We start from the raw sequence: 22,510 nt of genomic DNA on the forward strand, positions 1-22,510 counted from the left end.
ATTCCCAAAAATCACCAGAATTCCCCGGAAAATCCACCTGCATCCCCCAAATTCATCCCAAAATTCTCCCACGACTCCCAAATGCTCACCTAGATACCCCAAAATCGACAGAATTCACCCCAAAATCTGCCTGGCATCCCCAAATCTCACCTGAGAACCCTAAAATTCACATGTATACCCTAAAATTCACCAAATTCCCCCCAAAATACCCCTGAGATCCCTAGAATTCCACAAATTCCCCCTAAAACTCAACTGGGACTCCCCACATTCTACACATTCACCCCTGTCCTCGGGTCCAATGCAATAATGTGTATTCTATCACCAACTGTTAAAATATGGGAGGGGTGGTGATCCTTATCTCTCTGGGAGATCTCCTCTGCTGATGTGCCATCTGATAAGATCAGGGGGATGATCAACGTTATCTTTTCACAACCCATCCTTCTTCCAGAAGATATATTCTGTTAATGGGCCATTAAGTCCTATTGTGTGACTGATAAGATTACATCATCCCATTGGGAGACGCTCCAGACAGGGGGAGGAGCCAAACCTTTCCTACCTAGATAAAAACTGAGATTTGGAACACCATGGCAGTCCTTTCCACTGGATCCCACAGGAAAGTCGGACCTTTTTCCACATCATCGCAGGATCTTTGGAGGAAAACTGCATCTTCTACAGGAGCACTGCATCAACTGAACCACATCTGTCATCCAGGAGGACTGCAGCCACCATTTATACAGACTGCTACCAACACCCTGACTGACAGGGTGTCAGGTTGTTTTTCTGACTTTGTTGGTGGTTTTTCTTTTATATTATTGCATGTATTTTATTTTTTCTCTTTTCTCCTATTAAATTGTATTACTGACTTGGAGTCTCGCACTGGTTTTACTTTCAAACCAACACAACCCCAAACCTCGCTACCCGGGATCCCCCAAAATTCCACAAATTCTCCCCCAAAATCAACCTGGGACCCCTCAAAACTCACCTGGATCTCCCCAAATCCCCCCGCCCCCCAATTCACCGGGGAACCCCCAAATCTCCAGAATTCAACCCAAAATTCACCTGGGACCCCAAAACCCTACAAATTCGCTCAAAAATGATTGGCAACTTCACACACTCCATTTTCCCACAAAAGGATCTAGAGCTGAATCCTTAAAAAACCCGGTGTAATCAAGGACAAAGACCCTATAACTAATTAAAGTTAGAAAGTGGTATGTTTATTCACTGGCGGGCGGCACGGGAGTCACCTCTGAAAGGCCTGACGGTCCTGAACAAGGTTCTTTGCCATCTATTTATTCCCCAAGATCTTACATACAATACATATGCATAACCCCAGCACCTCCCATCCCCATCCCATATTAAAATGAGCCCATTAGTCCTTCACGCGTGCACAGCTCTTCTCTTGAATTGGGTCGGTGGTCTCGAAATGGGTCAGTGGTCTCGAAGGATGAAGTCAGGAGAGTCTTCATCAGGTCTCAGTGACCCTCTGGCACAATCCAAGGCTCTGTGCTTCATGGTTAGCAGTTTACTTAATTTACGTTCTTCTGTACGTAAATTTATAATAGCAGATAATTATACCAATTAGCTCTAGCCTAAGCATGTAGAAATTATTAACCTACCATTTGCCTACCTAACTTACATCTTGGTCATGGAAACTACTTCTACTCTTAGCAAAAATCTTAACTTTTTAAAACCATGATTCATTCCCCACTCCTTCTTCAAAGTTAGTAAATTCTTTTCCTAATAACAATGCTTTGGTTACTTTTTATGCTTTGACAGTTTTGGTAGGGAAAGTTTCTGGCCACCCTGAAAAGGTACCTATTAATACCAATAGGTATTGTTACCCCCCTCTCCTGGGTAGTTCTGAAAAATCAATTTGCCATTGTTGCCCAGGCCCATAGCCTTTTTCAATTTGTCCAGGCTTTGGTTTAGGAATATTCTTGGGATTAGTTTGGAGGCACGGCTACATTGGCGAGTCACCTGAATTACTGCACCTTGCAAGTTTCTGGCCATGATTTGATCTTTCAAATAATTGTACAGAGCATCAATTCCCCAATGTGTTTTCTCATGGTCCTTTTTCACTAATAACCATAACATGTAAGAGGGGATCACAAGCCTACCTTTTCCTCTGTCTGTAATAGCCCACCCCTCTTGATTATAACTCCTGCTTTCTTCTCTAATGAGCTTTTTGTCCCTTTCATTGTATCTTGGCTTACCTTCCATAGAAATCTGCCCATCTAGAATTAAAGCTGCCTCAATTGTTTTAATAATTACCTTACCTTTAGCTGTTTCTTTTGCCTTTCTGTCCACCAGCTCATTTCCTTTTTCCAATTCAGAGCTCACTTTTTGGTGTATTCATGTTGATTTCTTTTCTTTTAGCTAGCTCTAAGGCCTGGGTTAAAGTGATTATTTCAGCCTTCTGTGCAGAGGTGTTTGTTGGCAATGGTTCAGACTCTATCACCTCTCTATTGTGGTAACTGCATACCCAGCATATCTTTTTCCTCTGATGATGTAGATGCTCCCATCAGTGAACCAAGTTGCAGCGTCCTCGAGAGGGGTGTCCTTCAGATCCAGGCAACTGGAGTAAGTGGCTTCAGTGGTCTCCAGGCAGTCATGGATCACTGGTTCTCCCATACTCCCGCTGAGGAAAGAAGCTGGATTGACAGTGTTAGTTACCAAAATTTCAACATCATCTTGTTCTACTAGTATGGCCTGGTTCTTTAGAAATCTTTGTGGGGAAAGCCAATGTCTTCCTTTCACCTCCAGGACTGCAGCTTCTGGCCTAGGGTGAATTTGTGTGCCTCCTACTGCTGCAACAGCTATGAGGCACCCTGGCCACCCCTTGGCTGCCGTGTCCAGCTGTTTGGAGAGGTAGGTGACTGCCCTCCAGTACGGGCCCAGGTCTTGTGCTGGTATTCCCAGAGCAATCCCCTGCTTTTTGTGAGAAAACAGAAAGAATGGTTTACTCACATCTGGAAGTCCCAGGGCTGGAGCTGACATGAGAGCCTTCTTTAGTTGGTCAAAGGCTCATGTTACTTCTTTCATCCGTTGGAGATCTCTGCTTCCTTCCATAATCAAGGTATATAGGGGTTTGACTAACAGCCCATAATTGTAAATCCACAGTCTGCACCACCCTGTCATGCCCAAGAAGGTTCTCAGTTCTTTCACTGTTTGGGGTTTTGGGGTCTGGCATATTGTTTCCTTGCAATCCCGTCCCAAGGTTCTTTGTCCAGCACTAATCTCATAGCCCGGATAGACAACTGTTCGTCTCACCATCTGGGCTTTCTTCTGGGATACTCGATACCCCTGTAGACCCCAAAAAATTTAGGAGGCTTACCGTCCACTCCATACATGCTTCTTGAGTTTTACTAGCAATCAGGAGGTCCTCCACATACTGTAACAGCTGTCCTTCTCTTGATGGAGCTTCCCAGGATTCTAGATCTTTTGCCAGCTCTTCTCCAAATATGGTAGGGGAATTCTTGAACCCCTGGGGTAGTACACACCATGTGAGCTGAGTTTTACGTCCAGTTTTGGGATTTTCCCAATCAAATGCAAAAATTTTCTGGCTGGTTTCATGGAGAGGAAGGCAAAAAAAAGCATCCTTTAAATCTAAAACAGTAAACCAGGTTAGTTTGGATGTTAAACGAGTTAACAAGGTGTAGGAGTTGGCTACCGCTGGTAACAGCTCGCAAATCTTGTACTAACCTGTATGATCCATCGGGCTTTCTTACGGACAAAATAGGAGTATTAAAATCAGATTGACATTTTTTTAGTAGTCCTATTTGCAAAAAGTTCTTAATTACTGGACTAATCCCTTCCCTACTTTCCTTTTTTAAGGGGTATTGTCTAATTTTAACTGGTTGTTTTCCTTCTTTAAGCCGGATTTGTACTGGTAGAGCATTCTTTGCTCTCGCTGGTATATTGGAGGCCCACACCCCAGGGAGCAGCTGATCTATTATTTTCTTAATAATTTCTTCTTTGTTTTCAGCCACAATATCTTTGGTTATTAGCATTACATTTAACAGTTCCACGTATTGCTGATCATTTACCTCCAAACTAATTTCCCCATTTTTGAATATTATTTTTGGTTTTAATCGTTCCAATAGATTCTTACCCAAAAGTGCTAATGGAGCATTGGGCATATATAAAAACCTGTGAATTCCCCATTGTTTCCCAAACTGATATTTCAATGGGCTACAAAAATAAGCCCTTTCAGATTGGCCAGTTGCCCCCTTTACCATGACATAATCATCTGTTATTGGTATTAAGGCTTTATTTAACATCCAATATGTTGCTCCTGTGTTTATCAAATTTTTTTTTTCTTTGTTCCCTACTTTTATTATAACCAGAGGGTCTCCTAGGGTAAGATCCTCTGCTCCATTCCTCTTTTCAATCTCCTCTTCTTTGATCATCACTTTTTCTTCCTTCTGGATACTGGAGTTGAAATAGAAATTGCTTTAACTAAAGTGGGGGATGGAACATAGGCTGGAGTCTGGATAGAAGAAGAAATCTCAGGAGGTGGAATGGGACTGGAGTGGGGGATGGGACATAGAAATTTCAGGAGGTGGAATGAAGCAATAGGAGCTGAAGTAACTCGAGCTGGCTTTTTTTCAGAAGTAGAAGGTAAAGCGGGAGTTGAGGTTAATAACCGTCTCAAATTTGCTTCCCCTCTCACCCTGCTTTGCCTTTTAGCGGGTGGTTCAAACAAATTCCCCAATTCTTATTCCAGAGGGTTAGCTGGATACACCTTATCAGGGTGTGTGCAGCGTTGGTTTATGGAGCATGTACTACAACATTATTTTAACTTAGCCTCGTTGTCTTTTTCTAAGACCAATACCAAGGGGTCAGAGGGGGCTCTGAGTCCACAATCTTTCTGCCACTCAAGGTGATTCAGGAGAAAAAAAACCCAAAAAACCGAAACAGTCAGAGTAAGTCACCTCCTCCCATTTCTGTGTCTGAAAAATAACATAAGCTGTAACAAAGTTTCATAATGTAAATATCCAACTGAGGGCCACCTGGCTCCCCCCTCACGTTTATAAAGTGGCCACCATTGTGTACAAAACTTTACAAGGGTCTTTTGGTTCTCTGAGTCTCCATACCCCACTAGCTCCTTCCAATGTGCCAAAACGCACCCCAAAGGACAAGTTTTAGGGATCTCTTTACTCTGGTTAGTTCCCGTCATCCCTCCTTAACAAAACTGGTACTCTGCTTTAATTCTTATTATCTTGTCCATTGCTTCTTGTCCTGCTTTTCACTCAGCAAGTGAAAAGTCAGTCCTTTCCTAGACTTTTTCTTACAGCCCACAGCTCAGGTACTAAATGTAATTTTCCACTTATCAGCTCAATCAAGGAGCTGTTGTTTACATTTACTGTGCTGGTTAGCAGAAGAACGATAGTAATAGCACCCAGGCACAAGGCCAACCTCTAGATGCACCAAAAACTGCAGGAAAATTCTTACAAATACAAGCTATTTCATTTACTCCTTCTTAACTTTCTAAATTTTCCGCAGCTTGTTGCTCCCAATCCAAAGCCACAAGTCCTCCAGCAGATGTCCGATGTAAACTTTTAAAATATGTTTTCTTATTTCTCCTATCTGTCCACTAGTTTACTGAATTCACAAACTCCTATGGGTCAAGCCCAAACCACTGAGGTAAAGGAATTCTTTCTATTCATCTGGTTAGATTGGATCCTTAAACTGACACTGCTCTTATTCTGATTTCAACAATCTACAAACGCAGCCTCTGTACTTAAAATCATAACTAAACTCTTGTCAAGGACTTTTTCCTTCCCAAACTGGTCCTGTCTTTTGTCTTCCATTTACTTCACTAGTATTCATGTCTCATTTCCTAATAAACTCTTGCACTCAGGCTGTGCTTCCCTTATAACTTTTTGCACAAGTCAAAAGGCACTATTGCCTCAGAAATACAGTTATAGTGAATAGTGTCTTTGGTAACCAGAGCACACACACCACAGTCACAGCAGGGAGGGAGTTTTTAAGGATTTCATGCACCCCACTTGCTTCGTTTTCCCCCGGCCGTTTCAGTCACCTGAGAACGGAACCACGGGTCCAAACTCCCACTCACTTTGTGCTAATAGCACGTCTCAACAAGCTCTCTCTCAACCACTCTCACAATCAGGACACACACAGTTCAACAACCATACACCAGGATTTTTCCTTTACAAGTGCTAGCCCCACAATGCTAGCGAACAAAGACCTCTACGGCACAACAAATGGCAAAATCTACTGCCAGCAACTATAGACCGAGCCCTTTCGGCTCGGTATAACAAGATTCTCTGCTACAACCAAATACCAAACAAGTCTTGCAAGCACACAGAGACACAAGTTGTGCATGGGACGTCTCCCACGACTTACCATCGGCCTTACCTGACCATGTGTACACGCACCTTACAGGTCACAACTTAAATTGTTTCAATTTTTAAACACACCCTTTTGTCCGGAGTTTGGGAAGTCAGGAGTCCTTGTCTGCTGCTGGATCAACAGTACGGGTGGGGGAGCCCTCTCTTCCAGGAATATCCCGGGGGCGCCCCGAGGGGTCCACTACCCGGGCTGGTCTCACAGCAGAGCAGAGCCGACTCCTAGCCTGGCTTGCCAAATGAATCATTAAAAAACCCCGGTATAATCAAGGACAAAGACCCTCTAACTAATTAAAGTTAGAAAGTGGTATGTTTATTCACTGGCGGGCAGCACGGGAGTCTCCTCCAAAAGGCGTGACGGTCCTGAACAAGGTTCTTTGCCATCTATTTATTCCCCAAGATCTTACATACAATACATATGCATAACCCCAGCACCTCCCATCCCCATCCCATATTAAAATGAGCCCATTAGTCCTTCACGCGTACACAGCTCTTCTCTTGAATTGGGTCGGTGGTCTCGAAATGGTTCAGTGGTCTCGAAGGATGAAGTCAGGAGAGTCTTCATCAGGTCTCAGTGACCCTCTGGCACGATGCAAGGCTCCGTGCTTCATGGTTAGCAGTTTACTTATTTTACGTTCTTCTGTACGTAAATTTCTAATAGCAGATAATTATACCAATTAGCTCTAGCCTAAGCATGTAGAAATTATTAACCTACCATTTACCTACCTAACTTACATCTTGGTCATGGAAACTACTTCTACTCTTAGCAAAAATCTTAACTTTTAAAACCATGATTCAGAGCCCTGGGTGCTTCATATACAAACTAAACGGAAAAAAACTTTCTATTCATTCTCAGCAAAAAGACTTCCTATTCCTCCTTCTTTTGGACAAAACTGCCTTCACTTTCAAACTTATTCTCTTGCTCACTTACCTGCATAATGCTTAGTCCCTGTTCTGCATGCTCTTTTTTCTTCACTTTTACAAGGAATCCTCTTCTCATCTTCTTCTTCCCCTTCTTCTTCCATTTCCTGTGCCTAGATCACCTGTTTCTCTGTTAGATTTGTTTCTCCAGCTGATTTTTGACAACTGTCCCTATCTTGTGGCACCGCTCGCTCGAGAGAGGTGATTGTCCTGCTCTGCTGTGGGCTGGGACTGCACTCTCTTCAAGCCCTGGGGGCAATTTTGGATGCCACAACGTCAGAAAGACCTCAGGCTATTGGAGAAATGTCCAAAGGAGGGACACAGAGATAGTGAAGAGGCTGGAGGGGAAGCCATACAAAGAGTGGCTGAGGGCATTTGGTTCAGCTGCAGAGAGGACACTGAGCTCACACCTCACTTGGGACCTCTCAGCTCCTCTCAAGGGCAGCTCAGGAACAGCTTTGCTCTCTGCTCTCTGCGACCCGGGACAGGAACCAAGGGAATGCCAGGAGCTGTGTCAGGGGACGATTAGGATGGCTGTCAGGGAAAGGTTTTTTTCCTCAGAGGCTTGTCAGGCACTGAATAGGTTTTCCAGGCAATGGGAACAGCCCCAAGGCTGCCAGAGATCCAGGAGCGTTTGGCCAATGCTCTCAGGGATGCAGAGGGTGGGACTGTTGGAGTGTCTGTGCAGGGCCAGGAGTTGGACTTTGACGATCCCCAGGGGTCCCTTCCGACTCAGGAAACTCTTACCATTTTCCCCTCTTTCCTCTCCTTGCACAATGCTCTCAGCTTACCGTTCCACCGTATGTTCCACTTCTGAAACCTCCGCTACTTCTTTCCAGTTCAAGCACAGTTCTACTGGTTACAATCCAAAGATATACTGATTGAAAAACAACCAAAAAGAAACACCTGTTTGGAATGTCGTGGTCTTATTTGGATCTCGAACTATGAAGTCGATTGTGCCTTGCAAGTTCTAAAAGCAAAACAACAAAAACCACCCACCACACCGTTTTAACATAGGGATTTGCTTTCTTCTAAGAAATCCATATCCCTTCTCAAAATGGATCTATTTCAGAAAGGGATCATCTTGAATAGATCGCTTACTATCTAAAGAACCTGGAACACTCAAATCCGTAATGATAAGCCGGTTACCTTGTCGTTTTCTGTTCCAAAGGCAAATGAATTTGCTCAAGTGCCATTTGTAACAAGGACAGAGTTCAAAGTGGGGCTCTGAGAAATGTTTTGGTTTCCCTCTCCTATCTGTATCAAAAGCACTTTCTTCATTGGCTGAAACAATACTTTATATAGTCTGAATTTTAAAGGTCATGAAAATTTTCTCAAAAGTGAAAAATTAATATAGCAGTCAGGTTTTAAAACAACGGGAATTTTTGGTTTACCTGTTTGAAGATTTCCTTCACACTAAAATGCTGGCTGATGGATACCTAGAAGAAATCCATTCCCACAAAATGCTTCTGGGTAAGCCATTACGTCATCCATTACAATTTGCTTCAGTGTCCCGTTCCTGTCCAATTGAAGGTCCCTGTTTAAGAGACTCAAGTACGGAGAGAAATAAAATTAAATATGACTACAGTGCCTTTAAATCTAAATTGAGCTTCCTGATCAATCTCATAAAACCTTTAGGCTAAATATTGCAATTGATCTGTTTCTACTGAACACAATCACATCCTGGCTTGTTAGAGGTTAGTTCATTACAAAGAAAGAAATGCACAGAAGTTAAAATATTTCCAAAGAAGCATTTGACATCCTTCCTTTTGGATGGGGAACCATTCCAACACTGCTTACATAAGAGGTCAAATTACTGTCTTCCATGTTAGTTGTGCACTGTGCTCAGTGGAGCCTATCTGGTTTATTGGCCTTTGACTTGGACATAAAGCTGAGTCTTGATTCAAGAAAAATCAATATTCACACTTGTTTTCATTTACACGGACATTGGCTTGATGGGAAATTTATGTAGGTGTTTAGATAGGCAACATTCTCTTTCCGCAACCTGGCATTGTATTTTCACTTGGTCTGTTACCTCTGGCTTTATTTTAACTGCTCAAATTATTAGGAAGCGTATCAAACCTCCAGCTCTAACCATAGTCCCACTGCGAGGTGTGTGAAGGTATGTGCATCTGCCCCTCAGGTCCATACTGCTCTTCTATTGTGCCTCTGATCGAGCAGGTAGGAAAGACCTCCTGGGTGTGTGAACAGTGCTGCTTCCTCTATGGCTTCAGAGCTGCTGCTAAGATCTTCCGGAAAGAGAGCGGTATTGTACCAATTTTTAGATGTTTTTTAAAATTGCAAGTGCTTGGCTATCTTAAACGTCTGAGTTCCTAGAACTTTGAATGAGATCAAATCTATGAGTGAAGAGATGATGGTGCAGACCAACTTCTGATTCCGGTGATCCAAGAATCTGCGCTACTCCTTTTACCTTCTGAATAAGGCATGGATGTGATGGTATGAACAGTAATACTGATGTGCTATGGTTTTTGAATGATAGCAGTGTTCCTTTGTCCCATTCCTAAACCGTGGGCATTATTTGCCTTAACCTTGTTCACTAGGGACATTATTCTATATTCTTACATGAAGTGAAAAGCACTCTTTTTCCATGCCTTCACACAACAGCATTAAAACAAGGCCTAAGTAGTACAACCAATGTTCAAAGATGGTCTACCATTCAAGTTGACGATACAACATTCATACCTTGTTCTAATTTGATCTCAAGAAGAAAGGGTGTTCTCCAAATACTCCTTCAGCTCTTCCTCACAGCTCACCGTTTTCCTTTTTTCTAAAATTTTATGCAGATCACTTTCATCATCTAAGGCCACATAAAAAAGCTAGTAAAAATGGTTTCGTAGATACTAAAATCTCCCTCACTATTTAGGATTCAAGGAAGTTAATTATGCACATATATTCTACACCCAGAAGAGAAAGCTACCTCAGCAAAACTCATCACCTATGAAAATCTTCCTAGATAATGAACACCTCTGACACTGCCACCCCAAGTTGCTTGTTGAAACATTGAGAACCTCACATCCAATCAGACTCTAGACCTCCACAAGATCTCGTAATAGCAACTTGCAGCCGCTTTCTACAGAAAGCGGCAGTGATCTCTATCACTGTTGCCATACCAAGAATAAGACAGGACTGTCCATTCAGCGTGAATCAAGCAGTTAGCAAAAATGCACCTGAGAGAATGAAACTGAAGAGTAGAAATTCCCATCTAAAAGTCAAAGATTACATTTTAAATTTTATAGCAGGTATTTTGAATTTCAGAGGGCTCTTTGCATTAAGAAGTCCTGTCTTTATAGCACACCCTTGTTTTTATGTTTCTACCTGTATTATGGCCATTTAGCCGTCTCCTTAAAATCACTCCAAAGAAAAACATTCAAGTGAACAAGTTCTTTCTAAACTGCTGGAAGGTGAAATGAATGAGTAAGAGGATATGTAACATGATAAAAGGCTGCCTGGAATTTCACGACTGGTATCCAACATGGCGTCTTCTATCTGGAGAGTAAAAAAAAACAGTCTCCAAGTAAACTGCTAAGAATGCGGATTATCAAAACTTCTGTTTATTCTGGCACCATAAAGCACTAAATCACATTCTATAATTGATCCCTTTAGAAACAACTGCCCGACTTTTTGTATGTATAGAAAAGATTGGAAGACATTTGGGAGATCATTTCCAGCTATTCCTAAAGTCTGATCTTAAGCAGGCTGGGCCATACATCATTCATCGCTATCATATGTATTTCAGATAGAAATGATCATAAAAATACAATCTATTTATATTACAAATAATAAACACAAGAATTATGAACACTTCCACATGAAACTCTTCCACACCAAACTGTTTCCTTGGAGTGTTTGGTCACACTATAGACCTCTTTCTAAGGTGACATCAATAGCCTACCACGCAGAAGGCATTGCAGGTGGGAGCACAGGAAGAACAGACTAATCCCAAGGAGTGATGAAAATATATGTCATCAAATAAAAAAAAAAACGTACATCTGTTTTGTTGCGTTGTTTAATGTTAATATTCCTTCTGTGTTGATGGTTGGTCCCAGTTTCCTTCCCCTAAGTACATACTGTTTTTCCCTTTCCCACCTTTTCCCTAGTCAGTCATCCTAAACCCCTCTCCTTTATCTAGAACCTTCCCTGTCCCTCACCCTAAACTCTGCCCCACTGGATGTCAATCCTTTGTAGCCCCTCCCTTTTTTCTAGAAGTTTCTGTGTCAAGCATTCCCTTTTTTATTCATGATTGGTTATATTGTATGTATCGGCACCCTCGGTTTGCCTTATTGGCTCAATGTACCCCTTTCCCCGCCTTCTGAACCTCCCTCCGTTAACCGTTATTGGCCCTCCCCTTGCTCCTCCTCCGCACTTAAGCCTGTGTACAACCCCTCAAACTGCCTTTTGCGGTTCCCTCTCCCAACCTCCTGACCTGTTACCTCTTCCTTCAATAAATCCCTTCCCCCAGAACCGTAAAATGTCTCTCCTGTGCCCCTTTGTCCCTCCCTGACGAGTCGCCCAGGCGTAGCTGTTGCTACACCTCTTCTGCAGCTCCCAGAGTGGTGCCGGAGAGGGCCCACTCACCGACGCAGGCTTCCCAGAGCTAGCCGGTAGCCCAAATGAGGTGGGCCGTGGGTGGAAGAAACGTCAGTTTGGCACTCACCGGGGGGGCCACTTCGCCGGTGACCCCACGAAAAGCCTCTTAGATCTGAGGATCAGAGGCATTGGGCGTCGACTACTCTGGTCGAAGCAGGCCAGGTCAGCAGCGCTCCCGGGGAGAAGGTGGCAAACCTCTGCGCCCGGAGGACCACTTTCAAGGGAGGGACCTCCTGTTGCAGCTCCTGTTCCAGAGGCCGATGGAGCCGGTAAGTATCCCCCAACGAGGTGCAGAGGGGCTTACCATTAGGCGGGGCGGGGTGTGCAGCCCTAGGTGTGGGGGCTCGTTAAAACACCCCTTCCTTTGGTCCCTGAGGGTGGGGGACTCACTGGCCCTGGGACCTTTATTCTCAGTTGTTTCAGTTTTCTTTTGCTGCAGTGGGAGAGTGAGTTCTGCTGTGTGGGTATGAGGCACACCATAATGGGCGCAAAGCTGTCCACACAGCAGCGGGAGATGTTTTTCCAAGTTGTGGGTACCCTGGAGGGAGGAAAATAAAGTTCTCACGGGGTTCGTTAAAGAAGTTCATAAAATGACTTGCTTCCCAATTCCCCGGGGTGTCACCCCAGCAAATGGAGTCAGTCCAATTTTGGGAACTAGTAGGACAAAGGCTCATGGCGTTGAGCAATCAGGACGACACCTCCGTGGATCGGCTTTTCAGTTTATACATTCAAATTCGTAGAGCTGTAAAAGAAAAGGTGGTGGGCGCACGCCCTGCCCGGCCCCGCCAGGATAGGGCGGGGAAGGGAAGCAAGCCATCCCGGGTTCCCCCAGTTGTTCCCCCCTCTCCTAACCCTTGTTCCAATCCCTCTTCCCCTGCATCGGGGGATCCGAGACGGGCAGCTCGGAAATGATCGCAGACCAGCCCGGCCAGGGAGACCAGCCGCTGCTTGCCTGGCCCCTCTCGGTCCTCCCGATACCCTAGCCCGGGCGGCAAGGCGCCAGCCGTCAGGGAGCCTTCCCCTAATCCCTCTTCCCGCAGTTCCATCTCTCCCAGTTGCACCCCGAGTTCTACCCTGAAACCTGTTTTAAAGTGTTGTAAAGTTTGTAAATGTACCCCGAAACCCTCCCCCGCTCCTACCACAGGCTCTACCCCAGAAACCCCAAAGTCAGTAAGGTTCCAGTCATCCCCCCCGGAGCCACAAAATAGCCTCCTGGACTCCGGCGCAGAAGATGGCGCCGGCCACGTGGCGCGGCTGGTCCCTTGTGCTCTGGCTCCTTTTACTTCCCAGAATCCCTTCCTCATTGATCCATACCCTCCTCCGACTGTGGCTCCGCCCCCTACCCCGTGTCCCAACCCCTTTCTGTTCCCGCCTCCTTCCCCAAGTCCTGCCCCTGTCTCCTCCCACGGGAGGGGTGTTCCTCCTCCCCAGGCTCCTCCTCCTCCTCCTCCTACTAAAACTCCTCCTCTTACTCCACCCCCAGAAAGGCGGCCCCCGAGCTCAACAGGTCCCACCCATCACCATGAATGTTGCCAGTGTTGTGGCTCCTCCTCGGTAAGCAGTCCTGCCCCTCCGCTTCCGACTTCCGATTCCCACACCCCTCCTTCTGGTTCCCACGCTCCGGAAAATGGAAGTGACAGGCCAGGGGATCGGAACCCGGAACCGGAGACCACACTCATTGCCTCTCCGGTTTTTTATTCTTGGCAAAGGGGTATTCCAAATTGGCGGCCATTTGAATACTCCCATAAAAAGGAGCTCTGTAGGGCACAGAAGGAGTTCGGGAGAAAGAGCAAATATTTTAAAGGCTTATTGGAAGCTACTTTCTCCTCCAATATCTTGGTCCCTAGCGACTTGAAAGGATTGTTTAAATGTCTCCTCCTGTCAATTGAATACAGATTGTGGGAGGACACATGGAAAAGGATGCTAGGGGAACTCCTGCCTGAGCTCTTACAGACCGCTGAGTGCGCCATTGACTCAGACAAAAAACCGATCACGATGGATCATTTGTGAGGTGAAGGGCAGTGGTCCCAGGCAGAAGCACAGGCAGAAAAAATCCCAAAGCCTGTGATTTTAAAAATTCAAGCTGCTGCCGAGAAGGCATTCATGGTGATGCCAACCACCGAGCCCCGTGTCCACTATGCCTCCATCAAACAGGGGCCGGCGGAACCTATCATTGAGTTCGTGGAGAGGCTAAAGATAGAAATTGAAAAGCAAGTGAAAAACCAGGACACCCTAGAAGAACTAATAATGGAAATGGTAAAGTTAAACGTTAACGATGCATGTAAACAGGTTATAACATCTCTACCTCTCTACCCTGAGCCATCTCTCCAGCTTATAGTGGAGGCCTGTGTCAAGCGCGCAGTTGTGCCAGCGCCACCTATTCCCACCAGAGGAGGAGTGATGATGGCAGCGATGACTGCAGCTGCAAAGACTTTCCCTGTGCGCTGCTTCCTCTGCAACCAGCTTGGTCACATCGCGCGTGTGTGCCCTCTTAAAAATAAAATCGATAACGGGCAGGGGCAGGGGGAGGTGGGAGGAAACACACAAGCAAAAAAAAACTAACTGGGGAGAGCGACCCCGCCTCGCGTGAAAACAAAAATGAGGCAGGCCGCGAGGGGGACCTTGGGGGGGGCAAAACTAATACCGGATGTGACATTCCCACCGGATCCGACATTTACCGAACACGACGAATAGCGCCAGGGTGGACTCCTCGTCCTCCCCTGAGCTTGGCCCTGACAGATAACACTTATTTTGAAACACAGGACTGGCGGTTGGTGTCGGTGAAGCCCACATCACCGGGTTTGTTCGCCGGACTCGACTGCACGTATGTCGTGCTTGGGGATACAAAGTGTACCCCTCCGGAGATTGAAATCGTGCCGCAGATGCAGCTTTTGTGTCTGGACCGTTTCTCTCTCCTGGCACAGTGCATCCAGCCACCATACTTCCTGCCAAAGGAACAACTAGTAGCACAGGCGATTCCGTTGCCCAACACCATCGTGGCGAAACCGGCTAATCCCTGCGTCTATTGGGCGGAAGTCATCGGTGAGGATAAACCGATCATTGGATGCGGACTCCGTTGGGGTGAAGACTACTTTTACCTCGACGGACTCTTCGATACAGGAGCAGATATGACAATTATACCAACCGAGAATTGGCCGTCACATTGGGAGTTGCAACCCGTGGCTGGCAGAATACAAGGAGTCAGGGGGGCCCAATTGGCTTGGCAGTCAAAAAGCGTAATTAAAATTGAGGGACCTGAAGGCCAGGTGGCTAATGTCCGCCCTTTTGTTATGGAGTATAAAGCTCCACTGTGGGGCAGAGATGCCATGTCGCAATGGGGTGTTCATATTGAGATCCCGAAAACCCCGCGGGATTTTTCTTAGCGGCCACTGTGGAGCGCCCTGTCCAGAAACTGAATTGGCTATCTGATGAACCAGTATGGATAGATCAGTGGTCACTTAACAAACAGAAATTGCAGGCGCTCAACGAAATCGTGGAGGAGCAGTTAGCCAAAGGTAACATCGAGCCAACCTGGAGCCCTTGGAATTCTCTGGTCTTCGTCATCAAAAAGCCGGGGAAGGACAAGTGGCAGCTCCTTCACGACCTTCGTGAAATAAATAAAAAGATAGAAGACATGGGGTTTCTGCAACCAGGTATGCCCTCACCCTCAATGCTGCCGCAAAGTTGGAATCTGGCAGTCCTAGATATCAAGGATTGTTTTTTCCAAATTCCCCTCGACCCCGAGGATGCACCACGGGTTGCCTTCTCGGTTCCATCCATCAACCGGGAAGCCCCAATGAGGCACTTCCATTGGCGGGTACTGCCTCAGGGCATGAAGAACAGCCCCAGTATCTGTCAATAGTACGTGGCCTCATTGCTGTCTCCTGTCCGTGCCAAGGCAGAGGAGGCCATCATCCTGCACTATATGGATGACGTGCTAATTTGTGCCCCCACGGACGACATACTGCAGTATGTCCTTGACCTTGTCATCGAGGTTTTGATCTCTGCAGGGTTTGAGCTCCAGAAGGAGAAAGTTCAGAGGATGCCCCCCTGGAAGTATCTCGGGCTCCAAATTACCAGCAGGACTATTGTCCCACATAAATTGGCAATTAACAGCAAGCCAAAAACCCTTGCGGATTTCCACCAGCTGTGTGGGTCATTGAATTGGGTCAGACCCTGGCTAGGATTGACCACCGAGGACCTAGCTCCCCTTTTCAATTTATTGAAAGGGGGAGATGAGTTACTTTCTCCTAGGGTTCTGACCCCAGATGCGAGGGCAGCTCTGGAAAAGGTAGAGAAGGCGATGGGGATGAGACAAGCCCATCGCTACCTGCCGAACCTGCAATTTGAGTTTATTATCCTGGGACGGCTCCCGCATCTCCACGGCCTCATTTACCAGTGGGACCAGGACCAGAGGGACCCCCTCTTGATTATAGAGTGGGTGTTCCTCAGTCATTAGAGGTCCAAAAGTATCACCAGGCCACAGGAGCTGATGGCGCAGCTGATCAGGAAGGCCAGGGCCCGTTTGCAAGAGCTGGCGGGTTGCGATTTTGCGTTCATCCGAGTACCACTTGCCTTATCATCAGGCAAGCTGACTAAGGAGGTTTTGGAGCATTTGCTCCAGGAGAATGAGACTCTTCTCTTTGCCCTTGATAGCTACACAGGACAAACATCTGTCTACCACCAAAGTCATAAATTATTTAATTCAAATTTCAATCTGGTCCCGAAAGAAAAATTGAGCCGGGTGCCACTCAAAGCTCTAACTGTTTTTACAGACGCATCTGGGGCTTCGCACAAGTCAGTCATGACTTGGAAGAACCCCCAGACTCAGCAGTGGGAGGCAGATGTTAAGGTTGTTGAGGGTTCCCTTCAAATTGCTGAGTTAGATGCAGTCGTTAGAGCTTTCGAGAGGTTCTCAGAGCCACTTAATTTGGTTACAGCTTCGGCTTATGTGGCGGGTGTGGTGTCAAGGGCAGAGAACGCTGTTTTGAAAGAAGTCTCTAATCCTAACCTCCACGGTCTGCTCTCGAAGCTGATATATGCTGTCTCCCACCGAGAGCATCTGTACTTCGTGATGCACGTAAGATCGCACACAGACCTGCCAGGCTTTATCGCCGAGGGTAACCAGAGAGCGGACACCCTGGCCGCACCAGCTGATATGGCCAGGATTCCTGATATTTACCAACAGGCAAAGCTGAGCCATCAGAAATTCCATCAGAATGCGCCTGCCTTGGTATGGCAATTCCAACTAAGTCGTGACCAGGTCAAGGACATTGTGGCTACATGTCCCCAGTGCCAGAAGCTTGGGGTGCCAACCCTGAGCTCTGGCATCAATCCTAGAGGCCTGGAGAGCTGTGAGTTATGGCAGATTGATGTCACCCACGTTCCGCAGTTCGGCAGGTTGAAATATGTACATGTGAGTGTGGACACCTTTTCCGGGGCAGTCTTCGCTTCTGCCCACACAGGGGAGAAGGCCAAGGAAGTACAGAAACACCTTGTACAGGCCATCTCTGTGTTGGGGATCCCAAGGGAATTGAAATCGGACAATGGCCCAGCATATGCTTCCACGGCCTTCCGGGAGTTCCTGCAGAGGTGGGGAATCAAACATAAGACTGGCATCCCGTTATTCCCCCGCAGGTCAGGACATGGTTGAGCGCACCCACCAAACGCTCAAATGGGTCCTGGAGCAGCAACAGGGCGATACTCAATTCGATACACCTCATACTAAATTGCATAAAGCCCTTTTTACCATCAACTTTCTTAACTGCTCCTTCGAAGTGCTGAGTCCTCCCATTGTGAGGCACTTCACGAACTCGTCATCATTACGGTTGAGAAAACACCCTCCCGTGATGGTGAAGAACCTGGAGACCGGTAAAACGGAGGGCCCACATGAGTTAGTCACCTGGGGTCATGGGTACGCTTGCATATCCACGCCCTTTGGTTTGAGGCGGGTCCCTCAAAGGTGGGTCCGGCCCTATACTGCCAGTCAGGGACATCTGTCAGGGCCAGCCTCCGGAGATGTCAAATATGCAGCGCTTTGTCATCGCCGGCGCCCCTCCCTGGAACACCAAGGGTCCCCCAGAGGGCGGGACAGCCCCTTCTCCAAGTTGTTTCCTCCCCCTGAAGTTCAGGACCTATTTGAGTAACCCATTCCCTTTTCCTGTTCTGTTTTAGTCAGCCACACGGAGCCCCAGGATGTGGTACGCCCTTGTCATCTGGGCGTGCCTCTGCCAGTCTTCGGTGGAGTGGATAGTCCCGCAGCCGAGGAAGAATGTGTGGGTCACCCTGGCCCAGGCCATGCAGCAGGACCATCTCTGCTTATCAACTGCGGCAACAGGGAATCCACTTTCAACCTGCCTGGTGGGGATCCCATTTCAGCCTGACGAATATCCCAAGACAATCATCAACATGCGGGATGATTTTAACCCTCAGTGGTGGCACCCGTCCTATGCCTCCTATCCTATGACCAACCCCCTCTGGGTGTGGCGGGAGTGGTCTAAAGACCTTCCCAAAGCACCCGAGGAACCTCAGGAATTAGAGTTACTTGGTTCAGCCCCATCCCCTTTTTGTGTTCAGAATCATTATAGATGGTCCAACCCGGAATCATACCTAAACGTTATCCAACCCAACCTTGACTATAGAGCTGCCGCGTGGTGCAACGCCACCGCCCAGATTGAGGGGACCCCTGTAGACCAACCTTGTCAGCTAGGTAAGGGGGTCTTCTTGATCTGTGGCGACCGGGCGTGGGCAGGCATCCCCTCTCGCCTGATAGGAGGGCTGTGCACCCTTGGACAACTGACCCTGTTTTCGCCTAACCGTACCCAAATTTCGAATTGGAAATCTAAAAACACAAAATCGGCAATCCAAAAGAGAGAAGCTCATAATTTGGACGAAAATTGCAATGCAGATGTTTTTCATTGGTCTAAGTCCAAAAGAGTTGCTGTCTCGATCTTTTTACCGCGGGTGGCAGCGGCTAAAGCCCGAGGTGAATTGGGCTGCCTAGAGTGCTGGGTAGCGAAACAGGCAAACCTTACGTCAGCGGCCTTAAACGACCTCCTAGCAGATGAGGAAATTACCAGGCAGGCGACCCTACAAAATCGGGCAGCAATAGATTTCCTGTTGCTTGCGCATAGCCACGGCTGCGAGGACTTCAAAGGCCTCTGCTGTCTCAACTGGTCATCTCGGAGCAGCAGTGTCCACTCCAAGATACAGCAAATACAAGGTCTTGTCACGAACATCAAGGAGGAATCCGAAGACTGGCTGAGAAACATCTTTAAAGGCTGGGGACTTTCGGGTTGGCTGGCTTCAGTTGTCAAAACCATTATTTCTATTGTCCTTGTTATTATTCTCGTTTGAATTGCTATCCCCATTATTAAGACCTTAGTTGTCCGCAGCATCTCCCCATCACCCCAAGTTAACCGCGCAGAGGTGGGGCCTATCCTGGACTGGGATCTCGAAGATCCCCCAAATGGTGAAGACATGAAAGCAGTTGAGGAAGAGAAGGCTGGGCTCACCTCTGGCGAGGACTTTGAAAATGACACTTCTGTTTAAAAAGAAAGGGGAGATGTAGTGTTGCGTTGTTTAATGTTAATTTTCCTTCTGTGTTGATGGTTGGTCCCAGTTTCATTCCCCTAAGTTAAGTACATAATGGTTTTTCCCTTTCCCACCTTTGCCTTAGTCAGTCATCTTAAACCCTGCCCCACTGGATGTCAATCCTTTGTAGCCCCTCCCTTTGTTCTAGAAGATTCTGCGACAAGCATTCCCTTTTGTATTCATGACTGGTTATATTGTATGTATCCCCAACCTCGGTTTACCTTATTGGCTCAATGTACCCCTTTCCCCGCCTTCTGTACCTCCCCCCATTAACCATTATTGGCCAGAGTTTTCTGCCCTCCCCTTGCTCCTCCCCCGTACTTAAGCCTGTGTAGAACCCCTCAAACTGCCTTTTGCGGTTCCCTCTCCCAACCTCCTGACCAGTTGCCTCTTTCTTCAATAAATCCCTTCCCCCAGAACCGTAAAAGGTCTCTCCTGCACCTCTTTGTCCCTCCCTGACGACTCGCCCAGGCGTAGCTGTTGCTACGCCTCTTCTGCGGCTCCCAGAGTGGTGCCGGGGAGGGGCCACTCACCGACGCAGGCTTCCCGGAGCTAGCCGGTACCCCAGGTGAGGTGGGCAGTGGGTGGAAGAAACATCATACATCCACGAGCTCCACTTCTTCTTCAAACCTACATTTTAGTTTCTCAGTCGTCTGAAGCATGTTGGAGCGCACAACTTCAGCATCTTCTGCTCTGCAAATGTTGATATCCAACAGGGTCATTTGAAGGAAAAGAAGAACAAATTATTGACATGCGCAGAAGAAATACTGTGTGGCTTTCAGAGAGCCTGGCTAAACGTAGGGTTTCTTTTCTTGTGATGGACAGAGATCGATTCAGCCTCCTACATGCCATATTAGATTAGTAAACAATACCATCTGGTTGGACACAAAGGGAGAAATTGAAGCAGTGGTGGAATTTCTTTCCCAAGAAAAGACAGATTTAGCACAAGGGCTGAGGCCCCTTGCATCTTCCACATTCACGTAGGACAGCACTCCCTTCATTACCGGCATTTGTTACGGCTTTTCCACATTTCAAGTACAAATACCAACTACTACTGTGAAACCAAACGGATGGCTTACTATTTGAACAGAGTAAGGCGGAGGTTAAAAAGGAATTCCATTTGTTATCTCAATGTTTGGGGCATCCTCAGACGCATTTTACTTCAATGACACATTGGACCAAGGCTATCACAGCCAAAAGCTGTGGCACTCAACTTGCACATCTGCCCTTTCTCCTGACATTTGCCCTCGACCAGCTCATACTGGATGCTCATTTTCTCCACGCACTCCACATTAGGGCTGTCTGAATGCTATGGAACAGACCACAGTCAAAATTCCCATCTTTCATAGTGCAGTGTGACATGGAAACATGACAGAGGCCATGTGCTGAATCTCAGCACACGGAACAGATCCCAGCAGTGCCTACAGACCTTTGCCTACAGACACCAGACACTACCAGCCAAAGAAATCAAGACATTTTCATACACAGCTCTTTATCATTATGCTTCAAAGTAGCAAGGTACTTACAATCGCTACCAACTTCTTTGCTACCATACAGGCTACAAACATCCCAACAGGATGTGCTCTGGAGCAAGAGAAGGCAGACACAGAGAGGGAAGGCATGCTGCAAGGACACAGAGAAAGGAAGTATCTCCAACACTTCCCCTCTTCTTCTCATACTTCCCCTCTTCTTCTCCAAGAGTTAAAAAGGAGTATTTTTGTATGATTGAGAAGGGATCCATGTCAAAATTAACTTTTGATTTCCCCCAGATTCATTCTAACCAAGCCAGTTCCTGCTAGATCTCACCATGCACAGGTGTTTGTACTGGCCAAAGGAAAGCCATGCCACAGGCAGCTTCTTTGGCTCTTACTGCCACCTCCAAGCAACTGAGAAGGTATGTGGGAACACACGGAACAAAGAATAGAGCAAACATGCACTCTCAAACAACTGTCTGCCTCATCGTTGCCTGGGAGAAAAGTAAATATTGCTTGAATTCCAGAGTGTTCTTAGGATTTCCCGACATACCTAGACTTTTGTTTCAATTCTCCAGAGTTCTGCACCATTCGTTTCCATCAGATTTGGCACGTGTTGGAGGCAACAAGGTGCTATCAAAGCAGGAAACAAGAGTCAGGTATCCTAAAATACAAACCAGTCAGTACTTCAAATATAAAATTATGAATCCGAATATCCATACTACTGGGCTTTCTTTTATTTACAGCCATCGTGGCAATGAAAATAAACCTGAGATTGTTGTCGTTCCAGGCCAACTGTTTACTGCTCGATAAGGAACTAATTGTCATCTACCTTGTTCCTACATCCACCGTAAAAAACCTCCCTGTAAAGATCATAATGCATTGCACCCACACCAATGTGTCTTGTGTTCAGGATGGATATTCAAACGTAGCAACGTTAGATTTCTATCCAGACTCCTCTCTTAATTTATTATGCAAATAAAATCCCACGCCATGGAGAAAAAATGCCTTGACAAAAGCACCAACATCTAGCTCTCCACCCATCTTTGCCCATTTCTACTATGTTTCAAGATTTAATTCTGCATTCCTCCATTTTTAGAATTTGATGGCCCCCTATTAAGTGAGGCTTTTACTTGCCCCCAAAATGGGGTTTTTCACCCTTCCTCCGGTCTAGCTCAGGTGTTAGGGTGAAGTTCCCCTGGGCCCTTGCCTCATGGACGTAAATAAGATATCAAAAGAGGCTCTTTCCCATAATAAAGTTACAGGTTTATTTCTCGTGGGTAGCGAGGGAAAAAGGGAAGGGAAAAAGGAGGGGAAAAGAGAGAAAAGAGGGAAAAAAGCCAGAAAGAGGGAAAAAAAGAGCGAGGCCAGGGGGTACTGACCTTTTCTAGGGTCTGGAAAGGGGGGGCAGGGAGAAATTGGATCCCAGCCAGCTCTGTGTGGCCAGGAGGGGAGAGGGACCAAGATACAGGGCACAGCAGGGGTCACGGAATATACCATTTACAATGTATCTAGGAAACGCAACAATTAAGTGTAGCTGGGGCA

At 46.6% G+C, this 22,510-nt stretch overlaps 1 protein-coding gene across 1 annotated transcript; it reads left to right on the forward strand.

The window, feature by feature from the left end:
* Positions 1 to 12,160: 12,160 nt before the first annotated feature.
* Positions 12,161 to 19,899, forward strand: LOC148220196 (uncharacterized). Its single transcript, XM_088155800.1, is given in 2 exon segments — positions 12,161 to 12,169; positions 18,075 to 19,899. Coding segments are annotated over 2 exon segments (1,386 nt in total). The 3' UTR covers positions 19,452 to 19,899.
* Positions 19,900 to 22,510: the final 2,611 nt, after the last annotated feature.

The sequence above is a fragment of the Sturnus vulgaris genome, chromosome W (genome assembly GCF_052056855.1).
Source record: "Sturnus vulgaris isolate bStuVul1 chromosome W, bStuVul1.hap1, whole genome shotgun sequence".
NCBI classification, from domain to species: domain Eukaryota; kingdom Metazoa; phylum Chordata; class Aves; order Passeriformes; family Sturnidae; genus Sturnus; species Sturnus vulgaris.